Here is a 20,325-nt window from a genome sequence, read left to right on the forward strand (position 1 = left end):
AGTATTTCAAACTTTTTCATTATTATATTTGTTATGGTGATCTGTGATCAGTGATCTTTAATGTTACTTTAAAGATTATGAAGGCTCAGACGATGGTTAGCATATTTCAGCAGTAAAGTATTTGATAGTTAAGGCTTGTATGTTGTTTTTCAGACACAATGCTATTGCACACTTTATAATAGACTACAGTATAGTGTAAACATAACTTTTACATGCACTGGGAAACCAGAAAATTCCGAAACTCACTTTCTTTCTCCGCTTTATTGTGGTGGTCTGGAACTGAACCTTCAATATCTCTGAGGTCTGCCTGTAGTTCCTGTAGTTCTTTATCCTCTCCTACACCTTTGGTCTTCCATTTGGGATCACTTTCATTCTACTTGAAGAATGTCCTTTAGTGACGGATTTCATCAGCTTATCTTTGTGTGAAAACGTCTTTATTTTGACTTCATTTTTTAAGGATATTCTGCTGGCTCTGGGATTTTTGCAGTTATTTAATTCCAGCACTTTAAAGATAACCAGTTCGTTTCTGGTTTTGAAGTTTAAGGAATTCAGTGTCACTCTTATTTTCCCTGTTCAGATGTCTCACCCCTGCTGTTGCTGCCTTTAAAAGCTCGCTTTCGGTTTTTCAGCAGTTTTATTGGGCGGTGCCTAGGTGTGGATGTTTGGGTTTGGGTTTCTCTTCTCCTTCCCCTCCCCTTTCCTAACTATTTTGCATTTATGCTGTTTGAGGTCATCAGCACCTCCTGAATTTTGGGGTCTTTCTCCATATGTTGATTCTGCCTCATTCTCTCTTCTTCTGAGATTCCATTTAAACCTTTTTAAAATAATTTCCCCTATGTCTGCTACATTCTTACCTATATTTGCTTCATTCCAGATTTTTTTCTGACCTGTCTTCCAGTGTGCTAACATCTCACTTCAGTTATCAAATCTGCTACTAAAATCATTCATTGAGTTCTTAATTCCAGTTACTGTGTTTCAGTTTTATAGTTTCTAATCCTTTGCTGAAATTTGTAATCTTGACTTTCGTGTCCACGAATATATAAGGCACAGTTATTTTAAAGTCTGTGTGATAATTCCATTATGTGGATCCTCGATGGGTCATTCCTCTTGTCTTTTAGATTTTAATCACAGTGTCTTGTGGGTGTTAGACAGGGCCTAGACAGTTTTGATTGAGTGGCAAACACTGTAGAGGGAATTGGAGGCCTAGAATGGTGGTGTTTTCCTAGAGAAAAGATTTGAGTTTATTTCTAGCAGGTGGTCATTATTTTAATCCAGTCAGCAATAGAGGTCATTCAAAAATGGCTTAGTTCCGGACTTCCTGGTGGCACAGTGGTTAAGAATCCACCTGTCAATGCAGGGGACACAGGTTCGAGCCCTGGTCCGGGAAGATCCCACATGCCGCAGAGCAACTAAGCCTGTGCGCCACAACTACTGAGCCTGTGAGCCACAACTACTGAGCCTGCATGCTACAACTACTGAAGCCAGCATGCCTAGAGTCTGTGCTTCACAACAAGAGAAGCCACTGCAGTGAGAAGCCTGCACACCTCAACAAAGAGCAGCCCCCACTCGCCACAAGTAGAGAAAGCCTGCATGCAGCAACAAAGACCCAACGCAGCCAAAAAAAAAAAAAAAAAAAAAGGTCTTAGTTCCTTCAAAGGACACTGCATTACTCATTTGGTACTCCAAGTGCACAGCTCTTTCTAGCCTCAACCTAAAGCCCAGGGCTTTTACTAGGGTCCCGCTCAGTGGTAGCCCTGAGCTCCACTTCATTTTCTATGATCCAGGAATATTTTGAAAACTCTATTCAGTAGCCTCCTTATATCTCTACATTGTCTTAAGTGCATGGGTGAACCTAGGGGAAAAGTGGCTTCAGATGCCAGGCTTATTTGTAATTCTGAGATTCCTTTTTTTTTTTTAAACTAGATCTTGGCCTCATATATTAGCTTACTAGCTAATATATTAGCCCTCTGATGCTTTCAAGCATGTTCTTTATATTTTTGTCGAATGTTCTATTTATTTTCAGTGTTCTCAGACTAACTCATTCATTCCTGGAAGCAAAATTCTCTCTGATCTTTTTTCAAGACCCAGTTTTCTCACATCTCTTCCTGAGTTAGGGATTGTTCTGTTGTTAGGTACATCGTTTACACCTTAAACTGCGAACTCAGTGAAGGGATAGTACTTTGCCCATATTTTTATCTTTAGCATCTTACTAGGTAAAGTATGTTATAGCTATTCATAAGACATATGCTGAGTATTGAATGGACAATTACAAAAGAATATACAACCCTTTTTCTCTTTGATTACTAACTGTTTTTACTATAGCTCTTCTGATTATGCTTCTGTTTCATAGAAATTGTCTCAGGTTTCTTTTGAATCAGAACTATGGTCAAAGAAGTACAAGGGTAACAAGAAAATAGCATTTTAAAGCCATGTTGCTACCATTGCAATCTCTGTTATAGTAGATTGATATCTTGAGCTCCAAGGTTAGTAGGTTAAAACCAGTTTCCAGTAGATGATACTCTGATTATGGGACAGCTTAGATTCTTTTTCTATCCAGTAGACATGGCCAATTCTAAGACTTTTCTCTTTCTTTTAATCATAATTCTATTGAAATAGGCAGTAGGAGTCCCACATCTGAAGTGTGGAATTAATCTATGGTTAATTCCACAATTAGAAGACGTTCTAAAAGGATTTTTGGGGGCTAATTATCATGGTACCAGTCTTGGATTGAAAAATAATCCTTCCAAGATTGAAGTAAGAGAAGTAATTACAGGTCTTTCCATGGTAGAAATAAGAGCAATAATTATCCCCTGCTCTATCCTAATAAGTTTAATTGTGTTAGGTTGATCAGCCCTGGCTTTCCACATTGAAGTAAAATGAGCTTTCGTTGTCTCAAACACAGGAAACTTGCCCATGGGGCACAGAGTGTTTTTTCCATTTGTTTGTTTCATTTACTAGTGAGTAGAGAATTATGAGGAAAAGTTTTAAAATGCAGGTGATTTGCCAACAGGCCAGAGTCTGATTTTTATCCGTAAGTGGCAGGTTTGAATTCCTTCCTATGACTTGTTTGTATGTGTGTTTTAGAGAGGATGGGAAGTAACAAGGCATTCAGACAGATGGCTGGGAGAGCAAGAGAAACACTTTCATTTGACAACTGATTTTATCTTAGGAAATTGAGTCAAGAAGAGTATGAGCGGCAAGAAAAAGAGCAGCGGCTGTCAGCTGCAGATGAAAAGGCGCTTTTGGCGGCAGAGGAAGTGAAAACTTACAAGTGAGTTCAGCTTCTGAGGAGGGTGTCAGTGGCTGATGAAACTACTGTTGGCTTTTAAAAAAAAAAAACTGTTTCTTTTTACACTGTGTAGAACAAAATGGCAGAGGCAGAAATAAGTGGTCAAAAGATTTAATTAACATGAGAAAAAATAAATTTTAAGTTAACAAAGGAAAAAGTGTTAAATGCACAGAAATTTCCTTACACCCAATACTGACAAGACTGTAAGGGAAATTGGTTCATGCCAACAGTTCTGAGTGGTTTTATATATCAAAGAAATTCTTTTTGGAAGGCAGTTTGCTGTATGATGTATTTAAAAAAACATTAAAATGATCATGCCGGGGCTTCCCTGGTGGCTCAGTGGTTAAGAATCCACCTGCCAAGGCAGGGGACATAGGTTCGGGTCCTGGTCCAGGAAGATCCCACATGCCACGGAGCAGCTAAGCCCGTGTGCCACAACTACTGAGCCTGCACTCTAGAACCCGCGGGCCACAACTACTGAGCCCACGTGCCACAACTACTGAAGCCCGCACGCCTAGAGCCCGTGCTCCGCAACAAGAGAAGCCACCGCAGTGAGAAGTCCTTGTACTGCAACAAAGACTAGCCCCCACTCGCTGCAACCAGAGAAAGCCCGCATGCAGCAAAGACCCAATGCAGCCAAAAATAAAATTAATTAATTAATTAAGTTTTAGAAAATGATCGTGCCATTTGATAGACTCAGTAATCATAGCTCTGGGAAATTTTCTGTGGATATAATTAAAGGAAGAAAAAGCTTTATGGAGAAAAATATTTATAGTGGGATTGTTTGAGAACATATTGAAGAGAACAGTTAAGGAAATTATAAGGTATCAGTTCAGAATCTCCAGCTATTAAATAATAAGGAAGGAAATTATGCAGTATTAGTTTTGATCACACTGTACTCTTATTACAGCCATGTAGAATGTGTTTTTATACATATGGATGAAGTCTGAAAGGGTACAGCTGTAGCTGTTAGAGTAAAGGGAACATGGCGAGATTGTTTAAAATATTATTCAGTTGTGCTCTAAATGATAAAAGCAAGTTTAATTCTTAGGCGGAGAATTGAAGAAATGGAGGAAGAATTACAGAAAACAGAGCGCTCATTTAAAAACCAGGTAATAATTATACTGCCCTACAGCAGCAGACTTCTTTGCTTTCTAATACATATTATAATGAATCTCTGAACATATTTTTTGATGTGTTATCTTTTTCAGATCGCTACTCATGAGAAAAAAGCTCACGATAACTGGGTAAGATTTTTTTTTTCTTTTCTTTATTTTGTGTGTTGTCTACCACGGCTTATTTTGGATATTTTTTTTCTCCAATAGCTCAAAGCTCGTGCTGCAGAAAGAGCCATAGCTGAAGAGAAAAGAGAAGCTGCCAACTTGAGACACAAGTATGTGATTTTAAAACATATTTTCAGTGTGTCTTAGAGTTTCTAAAGGCTGTGCTGTGTGGTATCCAATAAGGAATTAATTTTCTGTTTCATATTTAAATCCATTCTTTCTCTATATTCAAGATTACTGGAACTAACCCAAAAGATGGCAATGCTGCAAGAAGAACCTGTGATCATAAAACCAATGCCAGGAAGACCCAACACACAAAACCTTCCACGGAGAGGTAGGGAGCACTTTTAAAGGGCTGCAGTCTATTTTTTGGTAGAAAATGTGTTTAAATTACTTTTTATTTCTGAATATGTGTGTAATATTTATGATGCCCTAGAAATAATCCCAAGAATTTAGAAAAAAAAGGTTCACTTAAAGTGGTAATTATTGCCCGTTGTCTTCAGGTCCTCTGAGCCAGAATGGCTCTTTTGGCCCATCTCCTGTGAGTGGTGGAGAATGCTCTCCGCCACTGACAGCAGACCCACCCGCAAGACCTCTGTCTGCTACGCTTAACCGAAGAGAGATGCCTCGAAGTGAATTTGGTGAGCATTGACGTGTTACCTTGCAGTAAACTGTTTCAAGAGCTTTTTCCTTCTTGGAGAATTCTGATGCAAGCAGCAGTTGAGAATTTGGGTCTGTCCAATATATAAAGAAGGAGATTTCTTAATTTTGTCTTGGTGGATAGTCTACTTTAGATTTGCTTTAGAACAAAAAGCACTTATTTATTATTATAACAATACTATTTGTCATGTATAAGTGTATGTGTAAAACAAATATATAAATATCATTTATTCTTATTGTTTCTTTTCAGATTTTTGCTGTGAAGTATAGGCCTTTATCTTTAAACTTCTGTTGAGTTCTTCTCTTCAATAATATAAAAGTAGCCTTAAAACTATATAATTTATGCAGTGTACATCTGTTTCTCATTAATGTGAAATGCTATAAGACTGTTTCTAATCATAAATATGTCTATAATACTTGGTAAGATATGGAAGTCAGATTACATATAGACTGAAAAAACAGCCTATACAATTGCCTGTAGCTTGAAGTACCTGACCAGTGCTATTAGCATGCAGGTCTTTCAATCCAAGATAGTTCTTATTTTAATTCTTTAAGTTTGTGCATAGATTGTTAGTGATTTCTCCTCATACGTATTGGGAGACCTGCTTTAAATTTTGCTTTCTGGGTAGAACTGAAACCTGACCTGTCCACAATTAGTTTATTCTGAAAAATTCATGCAAGGGCCTGTTATTTCTCTCTCAAGGGTCAGTGGATGGGCCTCTACCTCATCCTCGATGGTCATCTGAGGCATCTGGGAAACCCTCTGCCTCTGGTAAGGGACCTAAGTGTGTTCAAAGAGTCTCAAATTGTGGAGGAGGTGGGTAGAGGACTTTGTATTCTTCTTCAGAGAGTATACAAGTCAGAATAAGTCTAAATTAGTTCTCTGGCCTCCCACAGATCCAGAATCTGGTGCAGCTCCCATGATGAACAGTAGCTCAAGAAGCTCTTCCCCCTCTAAGGTGATGGATGAGGGCAAGGTAAATTCTGCGGTCATTTTGAGTTGTAATTAGGTATTTCAGGAAAACATCTGACTTTCTCTACAACGCCCTCTCTTTGCCTCATCCATCTCCCTTTTGTGTGTTCTGTTACGTCTGTACCATCTCATTTACTTTTGAAAAAGCAGACTGTTCCCCAAGAGCCTGAAGGCCCTTCAGTCCCCAGCATTATGTCTTTGGCTGAGCATCCAGTAGCACTAAGTACTTGTAGGTTGAACTGGGCTTTTTACTTGGTGTGTTTCTGGAAAGGAGCTGAGGAGCATGACACTAATCTGCTTTGCTTTAAATTGCATGGCAATACTGACCTTACTGTTGACTTGGAAGTGTTGCTGGGTTGCTGAAGTCTGGTTGGTTGGTTGGTTTTCACTCCTTTTTCCTGTTCTGGTTAGGTGATTAATCTCTTTAGAGCATCTGTTGTAGTTAACCTTAAAATGTGAAAAGTCATCACTTCAGTTCTGTATTGTGTGCTTCGGTGTTGAGTGCTCTAAGGCAAATCAGTTCATCATATATTGTGTAAATTCATCATTATTATGTATTTGTTTGGAAGTGTGCTATTTAAGAATATCTTGGGCTTCCCTGGTGGCACAGTGGTTGAGAGTCCGCCTGCCGATGCAGGGGACACGGGTTCGTGCTCCGGTCTGGGAAGATCCCACATGCCGCGGAGCGGCTGGGCCCGTGAGCCATGGCCGCTGAGCCTGCGCGTCCGGAGCCTGTGCTCCGCAACGGGAGAGGCCACAACAGTGAGAGGCCCGCGTACCGCAAAAAAAAAAAAAAAAAAAAGAATATCTCTATTGGTATACCAGGCAAGCCCTATTTTGAATAATCTAAAATTACAGATCAGTAACAGAGGATGTTTGCTATAAGTGAAGTACTGAATAGTGGAAATCTTTAATTACGTGTTGTGCCAGTTCCCAGCAGTAGCCTTAAATTATGTTCACATAAGTGTATTCTCTTGTAACTTGTGTAGCTGCGACAGCTGGTAAGTCCTCTCATTGTACTTCACAGTGCTTTACTGTGTTGACATCAAGATACATATTTTCATTATTGAGAACTTCCAACCCAGCTTCTGTAGAAAAGGATTGGTCAGCACCTCGTAATGTGAAGGACGGCATTACTGGTGAATGGGGGTGGATGCTGGAGCTGTGCCTGCTGAACTTGTATATATAACGTTATCTCTGTTGGGAAATACTTGCGAGTTCTAGTACAGGACTCCAGGAATACACATCGCTTGAGAGCTCTTTGTGTCCCAGGGCAGCCTGGCTAAGACCCAAGACCCCTTTGAAGTAGCAGACTGACTTCAAAGAGAGTAGAGCCTCCTCTGATAGCAGGGGCAGAGGAGGAAGAGCACTGGCTTGGAGTCAGGCTGATAGTGGATTCCAGCCCAGCCTCTTACATGCTGTGTGACCTTCGGCAAGGTATCTAATACTCTCTGTGCCGCTGTTCCCTCATGTTCCCTTATGCAAGGTGAGATCTTACAACACATGAAAGGAAATTGAAGGTACTCTGAATATTAGCTCTTCTTACATGTAGAAAATGGATTTTTCATTCCCTTTTGTTCTTTCCACTCTTAATATGGAGAAATGAGCTATTGTGGTGACGGGAGGGAGGGGCTGCCCTAGAAGCAGTTTACTGTGTGTATGTATGATTGTTAGTTCTTAGTTGGGAATAGCCTCTGTTAATATCCTTTGACAGTCCTCTTGCATCCTCTTCTGTTTGCCCATACGAGCAATAATATGATTATGGTGGAAGTGTTCACTCCTCTGACATTCTTTGAACCCGCCTGAGCTGTCAGTGGGACAGATAGGAGGGGTAGAGTTTTGTTGCCATAGTTCGCTCTTTGGACAAGTGCCTGACATCTGCTTCATTGGGTTTTAGCTTTTACTGGTGTTGGTGCTTTTATCTGTCATATCCAAGCATTTCAGAACTTTCATTACTTCTCCTTTGCAGGTTAATACGGCTGCAAAAGGGCCCCCTCCTTTTCCAGGGGCACCCCTCATGAGCTCCCCCGTGGGAGGCCCTCTACTGCCGCCCATTCGATACGGACCACCTCCTCAACTCTGCGGGCCTTTTGGGCCTCGGCCACTTCCTCCGCCCTTTGGTACGATGATTGAACGGTAGTAATGGACTTGTGAAGTGTATTCATCTTTTCACTCTAATCCTTGATAAAATTTTAACAGTTGCTATGCAGGGCTGTGCAATGAAAGGGTAAAGCTGGCTGAGTACATTTGAACTTTTCTGCCAGTTTCTCAGGACACATGGGGTGCTGCATAATCTCCCTGTACTGAGATGGGCAGTAGGTATCTCTTGTAGACAAGGGAAAATGGGCTGTTCATAGAAAGTCAGAAATATTATTTCTGCCTATGTTTCTTGAACATCTCTGGCTACATACTAGGCTCCGTAATGGATGGAATTAACTCTCCTAACTCCAGGAGCTTAAGGTGTCCTGTAGGACACATACATACATTATATACAACATAAAACTTGTAATCACCATAATGGAAGTATAAGCAACGGGTCACAGAGTATAAAAGAAGGCAAGATTAATCCATCACTCCCCACCTTGGGAGTAAATAGGAAGGAAATGTTAAAGAGAAGGTAGAATGTAATAGCTACTAGGTAGAATGTTGCTGAATTTAATTAGGTGGAGCTGGAAGGCCTTTCCCAGCAGGGCAGACACCTTGATTTTGATGGCATATGTAGGTCCATGCTGACTACTGCATGAGTTTTTAATTGATACAGTAACAGTGGAATTTCCCTTATCAAAATTTACTAACAGTGAAGCCCTTATTTCATAATCTATTGTCTTAGTATGATATATAGTACTTCTAAGTACAAATCAATCTCTTGTGAGATAAAGACAGCAGAATTGTGTTGTCGAAAAAACCACAAGCCAGCTAGAGCCACGTTTAAATCCAGCCTGTGTTGCTTCATGGCTGGCTGGCTACAGGCATGTAACTTAAACTTGCTGAGCCTCAGTTTGCCTCATCTATAAAGTGGGGATGCCACCACCTGACTTCCAGGGGTATGAGGAATTAAAGATTAACATACATGGAATCATCTAAATTTAGATATGTTCATATGTAGTTACATGACTGAATTTTAATTTTTCCAGGTCCTGGTTTGCGTCCACCACTAGGCTTAAGAGAATATGCACCAGGCGTTCCACCAGGAAAACGGGACCTGCCTCTTGACCCTCGAGAGTTCTTAGCAGGACACGCACCTTTTAGACCTTTAGGCTCTCTTGGCCCAAGAGAGTACTTTATCCCTGGTACCCGATTACCACCCCCAACCCATGGCCCCCAGGATTATCCACCTTCCTCTGCTGCAAGAGACTCACCGGCTTCCGGCTCCAGAGGTGAGCCCCCGCCTGCCTCTCAGAGCACTAGCCAGGGCTGTTCGCAGGCTTTCAAACAGAGCCCGTAACTGACCTTGGACATTTAGTCTGAGAGAAAGTGGACTGTGCACTGTTCATGACAGTAGAGGATTTTCACTGGCTTCAAAATCCAAAAGTTGATTTTAAAAGGTTTGTTTTTAGAACTAAGCTGCCCTGGCAGTGTGCATTTTTGAGCCAAACAGTTAAAAAATATCATTTCCCCTGCCCCAAAGTAAAAATCACCTTGTAAGCTAGAGCCTCCTTAAAACTTTGAAATGTGCAATAAAGAATACCTGTGTTTTAGTTAATGTAGCATATGTAACTGCTAAATGATTTAGGATGTCGTGAAAAATATGAACATTTCCTGTGGAAATGCTAAAAGAACATGTATTTCCATTTATTATCCTATTTTTAGTGTACACCAGTTGAATACAGAGCAACCGTATTTATAAGCTTGATTTTTAAAAAATATCTGGTCGCAACGACTGTTACGCTAAAAATGTTTACTAAAAGATCACTAAACTTTTATCTCCCCTCTTGCTGAAGTTCTTTGTAGTGACAGTTCATAAAAATTTGGTTATTAATATTTCCCAAGTGTCTGTTGATTCATTGTTTTCTCACGAGACTTGTACCATTTTGGAAACATGTAAACTCAAGCTCCCAGAACTGAAGATGGTGACCTGGCAGCACACTTCCCTGGCTCACCGCTCCTGAGTTCAACCTCAGAGTCACCGGGAAGCACCACAACTGATATGTCTTCCTTCTACTTCAAAGAAGTCAGTTCGCCAATTTGGACAGCATTCACGTGCTTTCTGTGGCTCTGCCTGGTTGAGAATGGTTTTCTGAGTATGCGTTTACACGTAGCAAGAATTGTTTGACCTGATATTCTGTTGCTTTTACCGTTCTTGCGTTAGGGTGCATAACAGAAAAATGAAAATGATGTGTCATGACCATAAAAGTAAGAAAATTTCTTTTAAAAAACGTAGAGAGTCTGTTATTTCTCCTATACCTTGCCGCTGACTTTCAAGGAATATGGCGAAAAAGGGCGAAGAGTAGGTAATACGATGAGAAAGAATGATTTAGGATTGTGAGGCTTGTAACATGCCCTAGGTCAGCAACCATGGGCTGAACTCAGTTCTTTCTGTTGATTGATCCTATTCCAAAATTCATATTTGAATACTGGCACTTAATATTTAAAAATCAGTAAATCTGAGAATCTAGGATGGCATCATACTTGCTTTACCCATTACTTGTACCAGGTCTTTTCAACAATGTTTCTAAGAACTAACTCATCAGACACTTTATAGTAACTTTGTAGCACATTTCAAGAAGTTTAAGATTTCAATTAAATCAGAATTATAAAGGTTGATATTGTTGTCCACGGCTAGATCATACTCTCGCATTCTCTGAAGTTCTGTGATGTAATGATACTACTGAAGTCTGCACCGTGACTTGTCACCATTAGGATATTTAATCCTCTTAGAATACCTTATAAGATAAAGCAAATGCTTCACTGTGAAACAAAATTTTTTCTTTATACTAAACTAAAAGATGCCACTTTAGAAAGATACGGACCGTTGAAAGAAGACAACGCTTCCAAAGTTCATAATGAATACATAAGGAGTTTTTCAGGAAAAGAGAATTCCATCTCTGTGTCCTGTTTATTATCAAGAATAGAAGAAATTTAAGAGGAAAACTCCATAGTTAACAGCATAGGTTATTTTTAACCATGTAAAATAAAAAGATTAAGTCACAAATACAGCTTTTGAGTATATCAATCTCTTCAGGACGTGAAATAATAGTGAAGTTAAGATAAATTTTTTAAATAGTATTTAAATATAGATTACACCAGTTAGGAAGATAATATAGTAGCAAAGGTAAATTAAATCTATTTCAACATCAAATCCTGGAGTCTTTTTCTTTTTCTTTTTTAACCTCTAAAGCCTTTCTGGTGTTTATTCTGCGTTTCATATCGAGTTGTAGAGAACTGCCACCTGTGGCTTAGCCGAGCGGCCCCAGACTTGCCGTCCCTGCCGCCTCTCAGAGCCCTCTGTTTGCACCCCTTCGGCAGCCCAGCCCAGGCAAGCTGCCAATTTGGAGAGGGTGTGGGGGGCATCACCCTGAGTCACATCAGCCCCAACTGGCTTGAAAATTACGTCTGTTTCAGAAGTCATCTCCAGCTAACTGACTGTCTTTCTGGGCTTAGTTGCTAAAGTCATCTCAGTTACGGAGCAGCAGCGTTTCAGCCTGGAAGTCTGCTGTGGTTGTGGTTACTATTCAATGGCTGATCTTTTCATCAAAAAGTAAATAATTTGTGGGATGTGGAGTATTCTGCGTCTACTGCTTCGAGACAGTCGCTCGTTTTGTTATTTCATTCAGGTATGAATTACAAAGCTAAGCTAATCAGCCGTGTTCGATTTAAGCTTCTGTAACACTGATGAAAGGCATTTGTAGTTCATCTAAACCATACTTTTGTGAATGACAGCAGATGTGACAAACTATCACCTTGATATACATGTCTTATGGTCTATGAGAAAAGAGAAAGAACAATGTATCAGTTTTGCTACATTTTAATGGTAGGTTTTTTAAGGGATTATTTTTAGGTCTTGTCAGCAACATCAAACAAAAGGTACTGAGTACTCCACAGGGTACAGAGCGCTGCCAAGCACCTCAGAAAATGGACGTGACGTGGAGAACGTGTGGTTCTTGCCCCCTGAGGAGCTTACAGTCTGGGGCGGGCAGGGCACGGGGCTGACAACTCACAGTCTAAGAGTTGAGTGAACAACAAAGTAATTTATTAAGGCAAATTCCTCATCCCCTCAAGCTACTGTGGATGGAATCATCTGGAATTAAACTAATCAAGAGGGAAACAAGACTAAATTGGGTTGAGAATTCTTCAGGCTCATACAGTTTTTTAACATCCATCATAGTAAACAGAACTGACCTAACAGACAACTGAAAGTGGAGACTAGATCTCTTGAAGTGCAAGGGCTAGAACTTAATTGTGGTTACTTATTTTAAAAAGCAAACATACTGAACGGTATTGACTAGGCTTATTACACGAGTTTAAAAGTAGGCCAAGTACTGGCACTGCGTTCCCCTCATGCTAGCATTGGTCATTTAAAATAGTGAATATTAAATATGTGGGCTCCACACCTAACCCAGAGAATGCCCACCCCAAATCTTAAATGTTCTGTGTATCAAATATCCACCTTGTGTGTTCTATGAAAGTTTTATTTATGCCCCATTATTAAGTCAAAAGAATGTAGATAGTCAAATTATAAAAAGCTAATGACCTGCAGTATTTCCATATGGATGAATGTCAGTATATCTACATAGGAAATAAATGGCAATCCTATCTACCTATATAAAAAAAAAATAGAATATCTCCAGATTTGCATACTCATCACTACAAGAAGAGGTATGCAGGTTTTAAGGTTTCACAATCAGTTGTCAGAAAAACAGCAGTTATTCCTGCGGTATCTTGTTAGCATCTGACTCAAATTATTTTTAGATTACACGATTTAGAAGACATTATAAACCCACCAAGAATTTGTAATTATTCTGAGATGGTTCCATCACTAACCCCAGAATCACTATCAGAAAGAGTAACGATGTGATGTAGAAAAAAGCTAATCAACATGACTAAAAATATGCTCACTTTCAGTAAAACGATCCGGTCATCTGGAAAAATCACAGCTACCACCTGCGAACACGCCCATACGGGATACTGATTTGGCCAAGGCACACTATTTCTAAGCAGGAGAACCATGAGATCAGGGTGAATCAAGGCCGTCTCTGAGGAGCAGCCTATAAATTTCCAGACTGACCTTGGGCAGCATAATTGGTCCAATTCCTCTCAAAGCAGTTTCATACTGTCCTACCCACATCAACCCAAAGTTTGACATTAACTCAAAAAACCGAAGAGCATATTGGAGCAGAAGTGGACAGGTGTGTAAACTCTAGCACACTCTTATTGCTGTATTAAGTGTGAAGGTGAGCACATTCCACCCACAACAGTGTCGTTCCAGGAAGCAGGGCAGGAATAGTGGCAAATTAGAAAAGAGGCTATTCATTGCACAATTAATAGAAAAGTGAAAATGTTTTAAGATCTACAATTAAGCCTGTATCCAAAGGAGTCTTTTCCATCAGTGACGTGCTGGACTTTGAATTCTGTGCTACAGCTGTGTAATGGACTCACTCTGGCCTGCTGACCTGGGTACGGCTTGCTTCCTGCCTGTTGAAGGGCGAATGTGCTACACAGAGCTAGGATGGTTTCTACTGAGTGGTAAGATTCACAGAAGTTCCAGGGTATTCATGTCAGGATCATTCCTTGTGCAAAGTTTGATGCAGATGAAGATAAAGTGGTTTCTTGGTCAATAACTGCAATTTCTTTCTTTTAAAGTCAGTGGGTTTCTTGTATCTGTAACCACAATAGAAAAACCATTGATAACTGATCTATTCCAAGGTTACATATTAGGAAGAGAGAGTAGTCACCGTTAAATTAGTACTAATTCTGAACGTGCATCACTTACAGTTCTATTACAATTGGCCCAGGTTTAATTTCATCCATCTCCATGAAAGCAAAACACTTGGTGCTGGTAAACCTTTTTTTAGGCTTGTAGTGTTTGAATTCAAAGAAAATAGCTGCACCTAAGGAATTAAAGCAAAGCAGATTAGCCACAGACAGCACATTTCTAGTGTCAATAAATTTTCTTTGATCGCCAGAAGCCTATGAACAAGCAACAAATTGTCGTAATTTTACAAAGTAACCTCTGTCAAACAATCTCTCTGATGATACGACTGACTATGGCTGTCACCCCAAAACTCATCTGGACCTGAATAGAGGGACATGTCTCCGTATCATCCTATTCTACAGAGTAGAGCAAAACTTCTCGAGCCAGAATGACTCAAGAATGTAAATAAGTTCATCCACAGGTAGAATTATAAAATATTAAGAATAGAAAATACTAAATACTACCAAAAACCCCCCACAGAAGATACTTGTTAAGTATTAACATTACTCATAGAAACGCATTAAGTAGAAAAGGCATGTAAAAGAGTTCATCAAAAAATCCAAACTTAAATAGTTTCTCGAAACAAAAATTCAGTTTTTTGGAGTTTGGAGTCTGAACAACAGCTGGTTCAGTTTTTAAATGTTAACTGCTTCCTAATACCTTTCTCAGTGTCCAAAGCCCTGTTTTGTTTTTCCTGGAATGACATGTGCTTGTGTGAAGACAGCGCTAAGCAAGACAAGGGCTTAGAGAGCACGCCTATCCCACCCCTCCCCCAGTGAACAAATGGTGATGAAACATGTAGATAGTTTTCTCTCCCCAAAGCCCAACAGATAAGCTCTCTCCCCCTCCCCACAGAGAAAAGCTAAAAACAGAATAATAAATCGCCTCGTCTGTGTAGCCAAGAACAATTAATTTCTAAAGGCAACGAAAGGGACGGAAGGACGTCAGGGTCTCCCTGTTATCTGGCTCCTTATTAACAAAGGCTTAACCAGAGCGGTGCTGGATCTTGCTTTGCTTTTAAAGACAACTAACATACATCTAATACTTTCACTGATGACAAAACTCACAAGTGACCAGAAGTTTAACAATGTTCAGAAATGTGTGCGCAGCCCTGGCACCTGGGTCCAAACGGAGCGCTTCACATGTCAAGGAAGGAAAGAAAAGCCAATCACTTAGGAGACAAAGGGATGTGCGTGAGGGAGAGATGGGCGTATTTATTTATTTATTTGCCGAGCCGCGTGGCTTGTGGGATCTTAGTTCCCCGACCAGGGATTGAATCCGGACCCCAGCAATGAAAGTACCAAGTCCTAAGCACTGGACCGCCAGGGAATTCCAGAGATGGGCATATTTAGCATCTGCTACCAACACACACGAAAGGATTACAATTGTTAGGTTACCGGTGACCTCGGTCCCCAGGTGTATGACCCTGCCATGTCCACAAAAGAGTAGCTTCTCTTCTCCCTTCCACGGCAATAACAGAGGCATTTTATTATTTAAAAACCTCATAGATCTTTAAGATAGCAGATCACATTTCTTAGTCTCTTCAGCTATGGAACCCATCTCCTTGTCATCGTGATTGTGTCTGAGGTCTGAATAAATGTGAAAATAAAGTCACATTTGAAAACAGCATTAAAGTCCAAATATGATACCATCATTTTAAGGAAGTTAAAAAAATTTTATTACTCATCTGCATCATCTGTAGATAATATATTTCCTGCATTGCTGGTATGCACAGCTCTATACTTCATGGCATTTATAAGAAAGGACAAAATGTAAAATGAGAATAGCCTAGGAAGATTAACTTAAATGCTTATAAACATAAAGTATACTCATTAGCATTAGTCTCAGTTAAAATGACAGTCACTGTACATAACAGATTCAAAGCTGGAGAATAAAGAGTCACATTCTGAATATAGTTCTACTTTTAGCATCACAAACCTTTGGTTAATTTTTCAACATGCTTCTGGAGCTCAATGTCCACATTAAAATGAACATACGTATCTTCTTTTCTTGAAGCCACGGGAGTATCCTGCACAGGAGTTAAATCTATGCCATTCAGATCTAGAGAGGAAAAAACAGTTTCTGCTTCGAGCCTTCAAATACAAAGACGTAAAAACTGCAAAGGGTTGTGTTTCCTGAAGAGGCAAAAGCCGAGAGGAGATTCTGAGGCCAATAAAGACCCATGTCTGGGGTGAGCAGGTACCTGAAGGCGGCTGGTGTCCAGGGTCATGTGCAGGGCACCGAGTAGAGAGGGTGGGAGACCCCCATGGATAGGAGGAGGAAGCCGCCTTACACATCACAAAATTGGATCCTTCCTAGTTAAGAGGTGTCTTCTGATGACACAGGCCAGTATAGTTTTGTGAATTACATTTGGGGACGTAATATACCACAGTGGTGCTCCTACCCCGGTTTCCCAACCTTGATCGCGTGCATGACACGGAAAGGCCTATAAATCTAACATTATCAGAATTCCCCTGCTGTGTTCAAGTCAGAGGACCAAACAATGGACACGACAGCTGCCAAGGAAACCTTTCCACGAATGCACACTTCTTACATATATTACTTAAATTCTGGTTCTATTTGCTGTAACATAAGCTGATTTACAATAACCAGATGGCACACTATGCATGGTATACTGCTGTAATCTCTGGAGCCAGGAATCATCCAGTTTAATCTAATTCAACACAGACTCATTTAATGACTACTCAGTGTTCATGTATTATTCAACAGGCCCATCTTAGGGACCTTAAAGCAAGAGAGTATGTTTGATTACTTCAGTTCCTAAAGATATTTAAATAAAATATGTTTCAGTTCAACCATATGCAAAGGTAACATAATATCTACATCTCATTACATTTTTTCGTATTTTACAGTGTTCGTTCCTGAATGAGAGATGTAGTTTTGTGTAGGGTATAAATACTTTCCAGTAGACCATGGATTTGAGAACCAGTAACATCAGAAGTTAAAGTATCACAGCATTAGTGCTATGGATCATGGTCTCTCCATGTTAAAACTTTTGTCTGTGGCCAAAATCCTTTTTCTTTTATTTGGTACTAATGAACCCATGGGTCTGAATATTTCTATGATCGGTAAAAGTTCCCTCCATTTAATTTCAGTCCATACCTGTTTGATTTGTCTCAAACTGCAGGTTTATTAGCTGTAGACTGGATTAACTGTGCAGTTATTTCTGAATAATAGTATGACAACTTCATCTTCAATCACCCAATAATTACTTTTAAAAGACTGTTGAGTGCTTTACAAATAAAGTGCTCTATAAAATGCTTGGCAACGACAAAACAGTTCAATCACTGTGGCTTCCCTCTTAAACCAATGACCAAAAAAGTTGTTTTCAAGGAAAAAAATGGTTTGCCATTGGATAGAAAAAAACAAATCCTAAGAGTAATCATGCTTAATAATGACGGTAACATAGTTAAGTATAAGAAATACGTCACTCGTCTAATGTCCCGCAGGATTATGTTCAGGGCATGGATGTTTATGGACGCGTCCTATTTCCCTGTCTCCACTCATGACTAATTGAAGGCCTGATTCTCATCCACCTCTGCACAGCTGTCCTATGTACAAACCTCTCTTGGACAGGAACGAGAGGACCTGAAGCGGAGGTGTGGGAAAACAGAACACTGGGCTTTGCAAAGAAAACCACACACCCTTGGAAGGTGGGGGACATTTTTTAAACCTGTTTTCTGAAGGATGCATCTGCTGTTAAAGACAGTGTGTCTGTCTAGTCAGCACCCTTGACAGAATTTTAAGAATAAAAAGATATACACAAAGAAAAAGCTAAAAGCAAATATGAGTGTAAGTTATGGATAGGGAAGTATTTTTAGTAAATCTCTCAGAAATATTTGGTGAAGGAATGATGACCACCTCTTCCCAGGGATTTCGCCTCGTAAAATCAACTAAAATAAGTTGTCACAGATATAAAACATCGCCTCCCTCTCCCCACCAAAGAAGTTCCAAATGAGAAGCAACATTATAAAATTCCCCAGAGGGAAGATAGATATACAGAGTTATTTACCTTTTACACTAACTGTGATATAGGGATCAATGCATTGCCCAGCATCTTTCAGGCCAATTTTCTCAATTCTGATAGTGAGTAATGTCATTCCTGGTTCTGATGGCAACCTTGGTAATAAAGTACCTGGCAACGGAGAAATAGCAATAAAAATGAGCTCCACCAATAATTTCAAAGTAAATATTTTAACAACATAGAGATGATATAGCTTTGCTCTTAACTGGCTTAGTAACTAGCCAGGCATCATTTTGGTTTCCAAAACGTACAAACACTTGATGTTATTCTTCTCAGACAAATGCTTAATTAGACACAAGATACATCTACACCTCCATACTTCACATTCAACACTAAAGCATAAATTACTAACTCAAGTTTGTTAAAATTCCAATCCAGGAAGCCCAATTACAAATTACCACGTAATTGAGAATGTACATAATATATATGCTTCACATTTACTCCTATATAATATACTCCATATCTCAACATGAAGTGGTAGAACAAGGACACAAAAAGCTTTATAAACAATTGTTATGTATTTCTAAAGTTTGAAAAATTTAATACCAGAATCAATAAATCTTTCAGCTACTATTAACCTTTCAGGAAATAACTTAGTATTTACATATTTAATTGAATAACTTTACAGTGTAATTTCCCACTCCTTTCTTCATCCTATTCTGTATGATCTATCCTCTCAGAAATCAGTCCTACTGAGAATGCCACATAAAACCACAAGAGTAATTGTATGTTTGAAATCTTTTCCATAGATCAATTAAATTTTTTAAAACTGAAAAACCACCCAGAACCACACAAGAGCATTCCCCACCAAGAAAATGACGTAAAAAAAGAAATCGACTGTAGTTTGTTCATTTATTTCAAATAATCGATGAAGAACAGATGCAAACAAAAGTTGATTTTAATTTAATATGTATATAGTACCACAACTTACAGAATCTAACATTTATAAAGGACTTTGGTTGACACTCTTCAAGTTTCTATCCAACAATGTGTTATTCTACTTTTAATGAGGAAGTATTTGAAGTACATGAATCAATCAACTTACCATGTTCAAAATATATTATCAATACATTTAACTGACTGCAAATGTGCTTGAGGGAATTTTAGGGGGCAATGAAGATGTTCTCAAATTGGATCCCACTGATAGATGCACAACACTATAGATTTATCAAAAGTCATTGAATTGTACACTTAGAATGAGTGAATTTTATGACATGAAAATTACTATAGAAATCCAAGAGTCTTAACTGGTGATACCTGTTAAAATTTTTTTTTTGACTAATGACAAGGTAGAAGTATAAAAAGCAGAAAAACCAAAATGGGACATTCAAAGCAGTATTTAATACTGTTTCAAAATTATTACTTTTTCACATGAAATATTTTGCCATATTTCAACACATTTTCAATTTTCACAAGTTTTCTTACATTAAAGATAAAAAAGGTTTTTACTGCACCGTTATTCTTTAAAAAAAATTTAAATTGCAAATCTAACACATATTCAGAAAAGCAAATAAAACGAGTGTACAGCTTAATGAAATGCCGGAAAGCAAGCATCCATGTAACCACCAATGAGGTCAAAAAATAAAGCATGACCTCAGGAGTCCCCTTCTATCCCCACCCAATGCTCTTCTGAATTCCTCCTCACTACCCTGGCTTTTCAAATCACTACTAAAAAGCATCCCTGTATAATTGTTTTGTCTGATTTTGAACTTGAGATTTATCCAATTGTTGTCAGTTTCTGTAATTTGTTCATTTTTATGATTTTCCAGAATTAGTATAGTATAGAGGTTGTACAAATATACCAGTTTTTGTATCCATTCTTCTGTTGACAGGCATTTGAGTTGCTTCAAGTTTTTGCAAATTGTCAACAAAGCTGCTGCAAACATTCCTGGATACATGCTCTGCTCCACCTATGCACACATTCCCCAAGGGAGGACTTACTGAGTCACATGATATATCACCTTCATGTTTGCTATGTAATTACAAACTATTTTCCAAAGTGGCCGTGTCAGTTTCTGCTCCTAGTACAATCTCCATTGTTCCACATCCTCACTAGCACTTGGGAGTTGTCAGGTTCTTCTTTTTGGCCAATTTAGGTGTAGAGAAATACCAATCTAGTCTTAGGCTCATTCTGCCAATGATTAATGAGTTGAGCACCTTTTC

The 20,325-nt window shown here is 39.2% G+C and overlaps 2 protein-coding genes across 6 annotated transcripts in view; one reads left to right on the top strand and one right to left on the bottom strand.

Annotated features, from left to right (window-relative positions):
* Positions 1-11,586, top strand: part of MIA3 (MIA SH3 domain ER export factor 3) — a 54,575-nt gene extending 42,989 nt beyond the window's left edge. For 2 of the 3 annotated variants that reach the window (XM_082833067.1, XM_082833068.1), the window contains 10 exons: positions 3,170-3,271; positions 4,341-4,401; positions 4,501-4,536; positions 4,615-4,682; positions 4,806-4,906; positions 5,076-5,213; positions 5,936-6,004; positions 6,130-6,209; positions 8,175-8,325; positions 9,340-10,382. In XM_082833067.1, the coding sequence (XP_082689193.1) occupies positions 3,170-3,271; positions 4,341-4,401; positions 4,501-4,536; positions 4,615-4,682; positions 4,806-4,906; positions 5,076-5,213; positions 5,936-6,004; positions 6,130-6,209; positions 8,175-8,325; positions 9,340-9,650 (1,117 nt within the window). In that variant the 3' untranslated portion in view covers positions 9,651-10,382. Of the gene's footprint in view, positions 1-3,169; positions 3,272-4,340; positions 4,402-4,500; positions 4,537-4,614; positions 4,683-4,805; positions 4,907-5,075; positions 5,214-5,935; positions 6,005-6,129; positions 6,210-8,174; positions 8,326-9,339 lie in introns of all 3 variants that reach the window. The other variant, XM_082833066.1, reaches the window with a different exon arrangement.
* A 46-nt stretch (positions 11,587-11,632) lies between these two features.
* AIDA (axin interactor, dorsalization associated) overlaps positions 11,633-20,325 on the bottom strand; it is a 43,099-nt gene continuing 34,406 nt past the window's right edge. The window contains exons 7-10 of one of the 3 annotated variants that reach the window (XM_082833069.1): positions 18,151-18,273; positions 16,056-16,199; positions 14,136-14,253; positions 11,634-14,023 (exon numbers count right to left, since the gene is read on the bottom strand). In XM_082833069.1, the coding sequence (XP_082689195.1) occupies positions 13,927-14,023; positions 14,136-14,253; positions 16,056-16,199; positions 18,151-18,273 (482 nt within the window). In that variant the 3' untranslated portion in view covers positions 11,634-13,926. Of the gene's footprint in view, positions 14,024-14,135; positions 14,254-16,055; positions 16,200-18,150; positions 18,274-20,325 lie in introns of all 3 variants that reach the window. The other 2 variants (XM_082833070.1, XM_082833071.1) reach the window with 2 other exon arrangements.

The sequence above is a fragment of the Leucopleurus acutus genome (assembly GCF_964270905.1).
Source record: "Leucopleurus acutus genome assembly, chromosome: 2".
Lineage (NCBI taxonomy): Eukaryota > Metazoa > Chordata > Mammalia > Artiodactyla > Delphinidae > Leucopleurus > Leucopleurus acutus.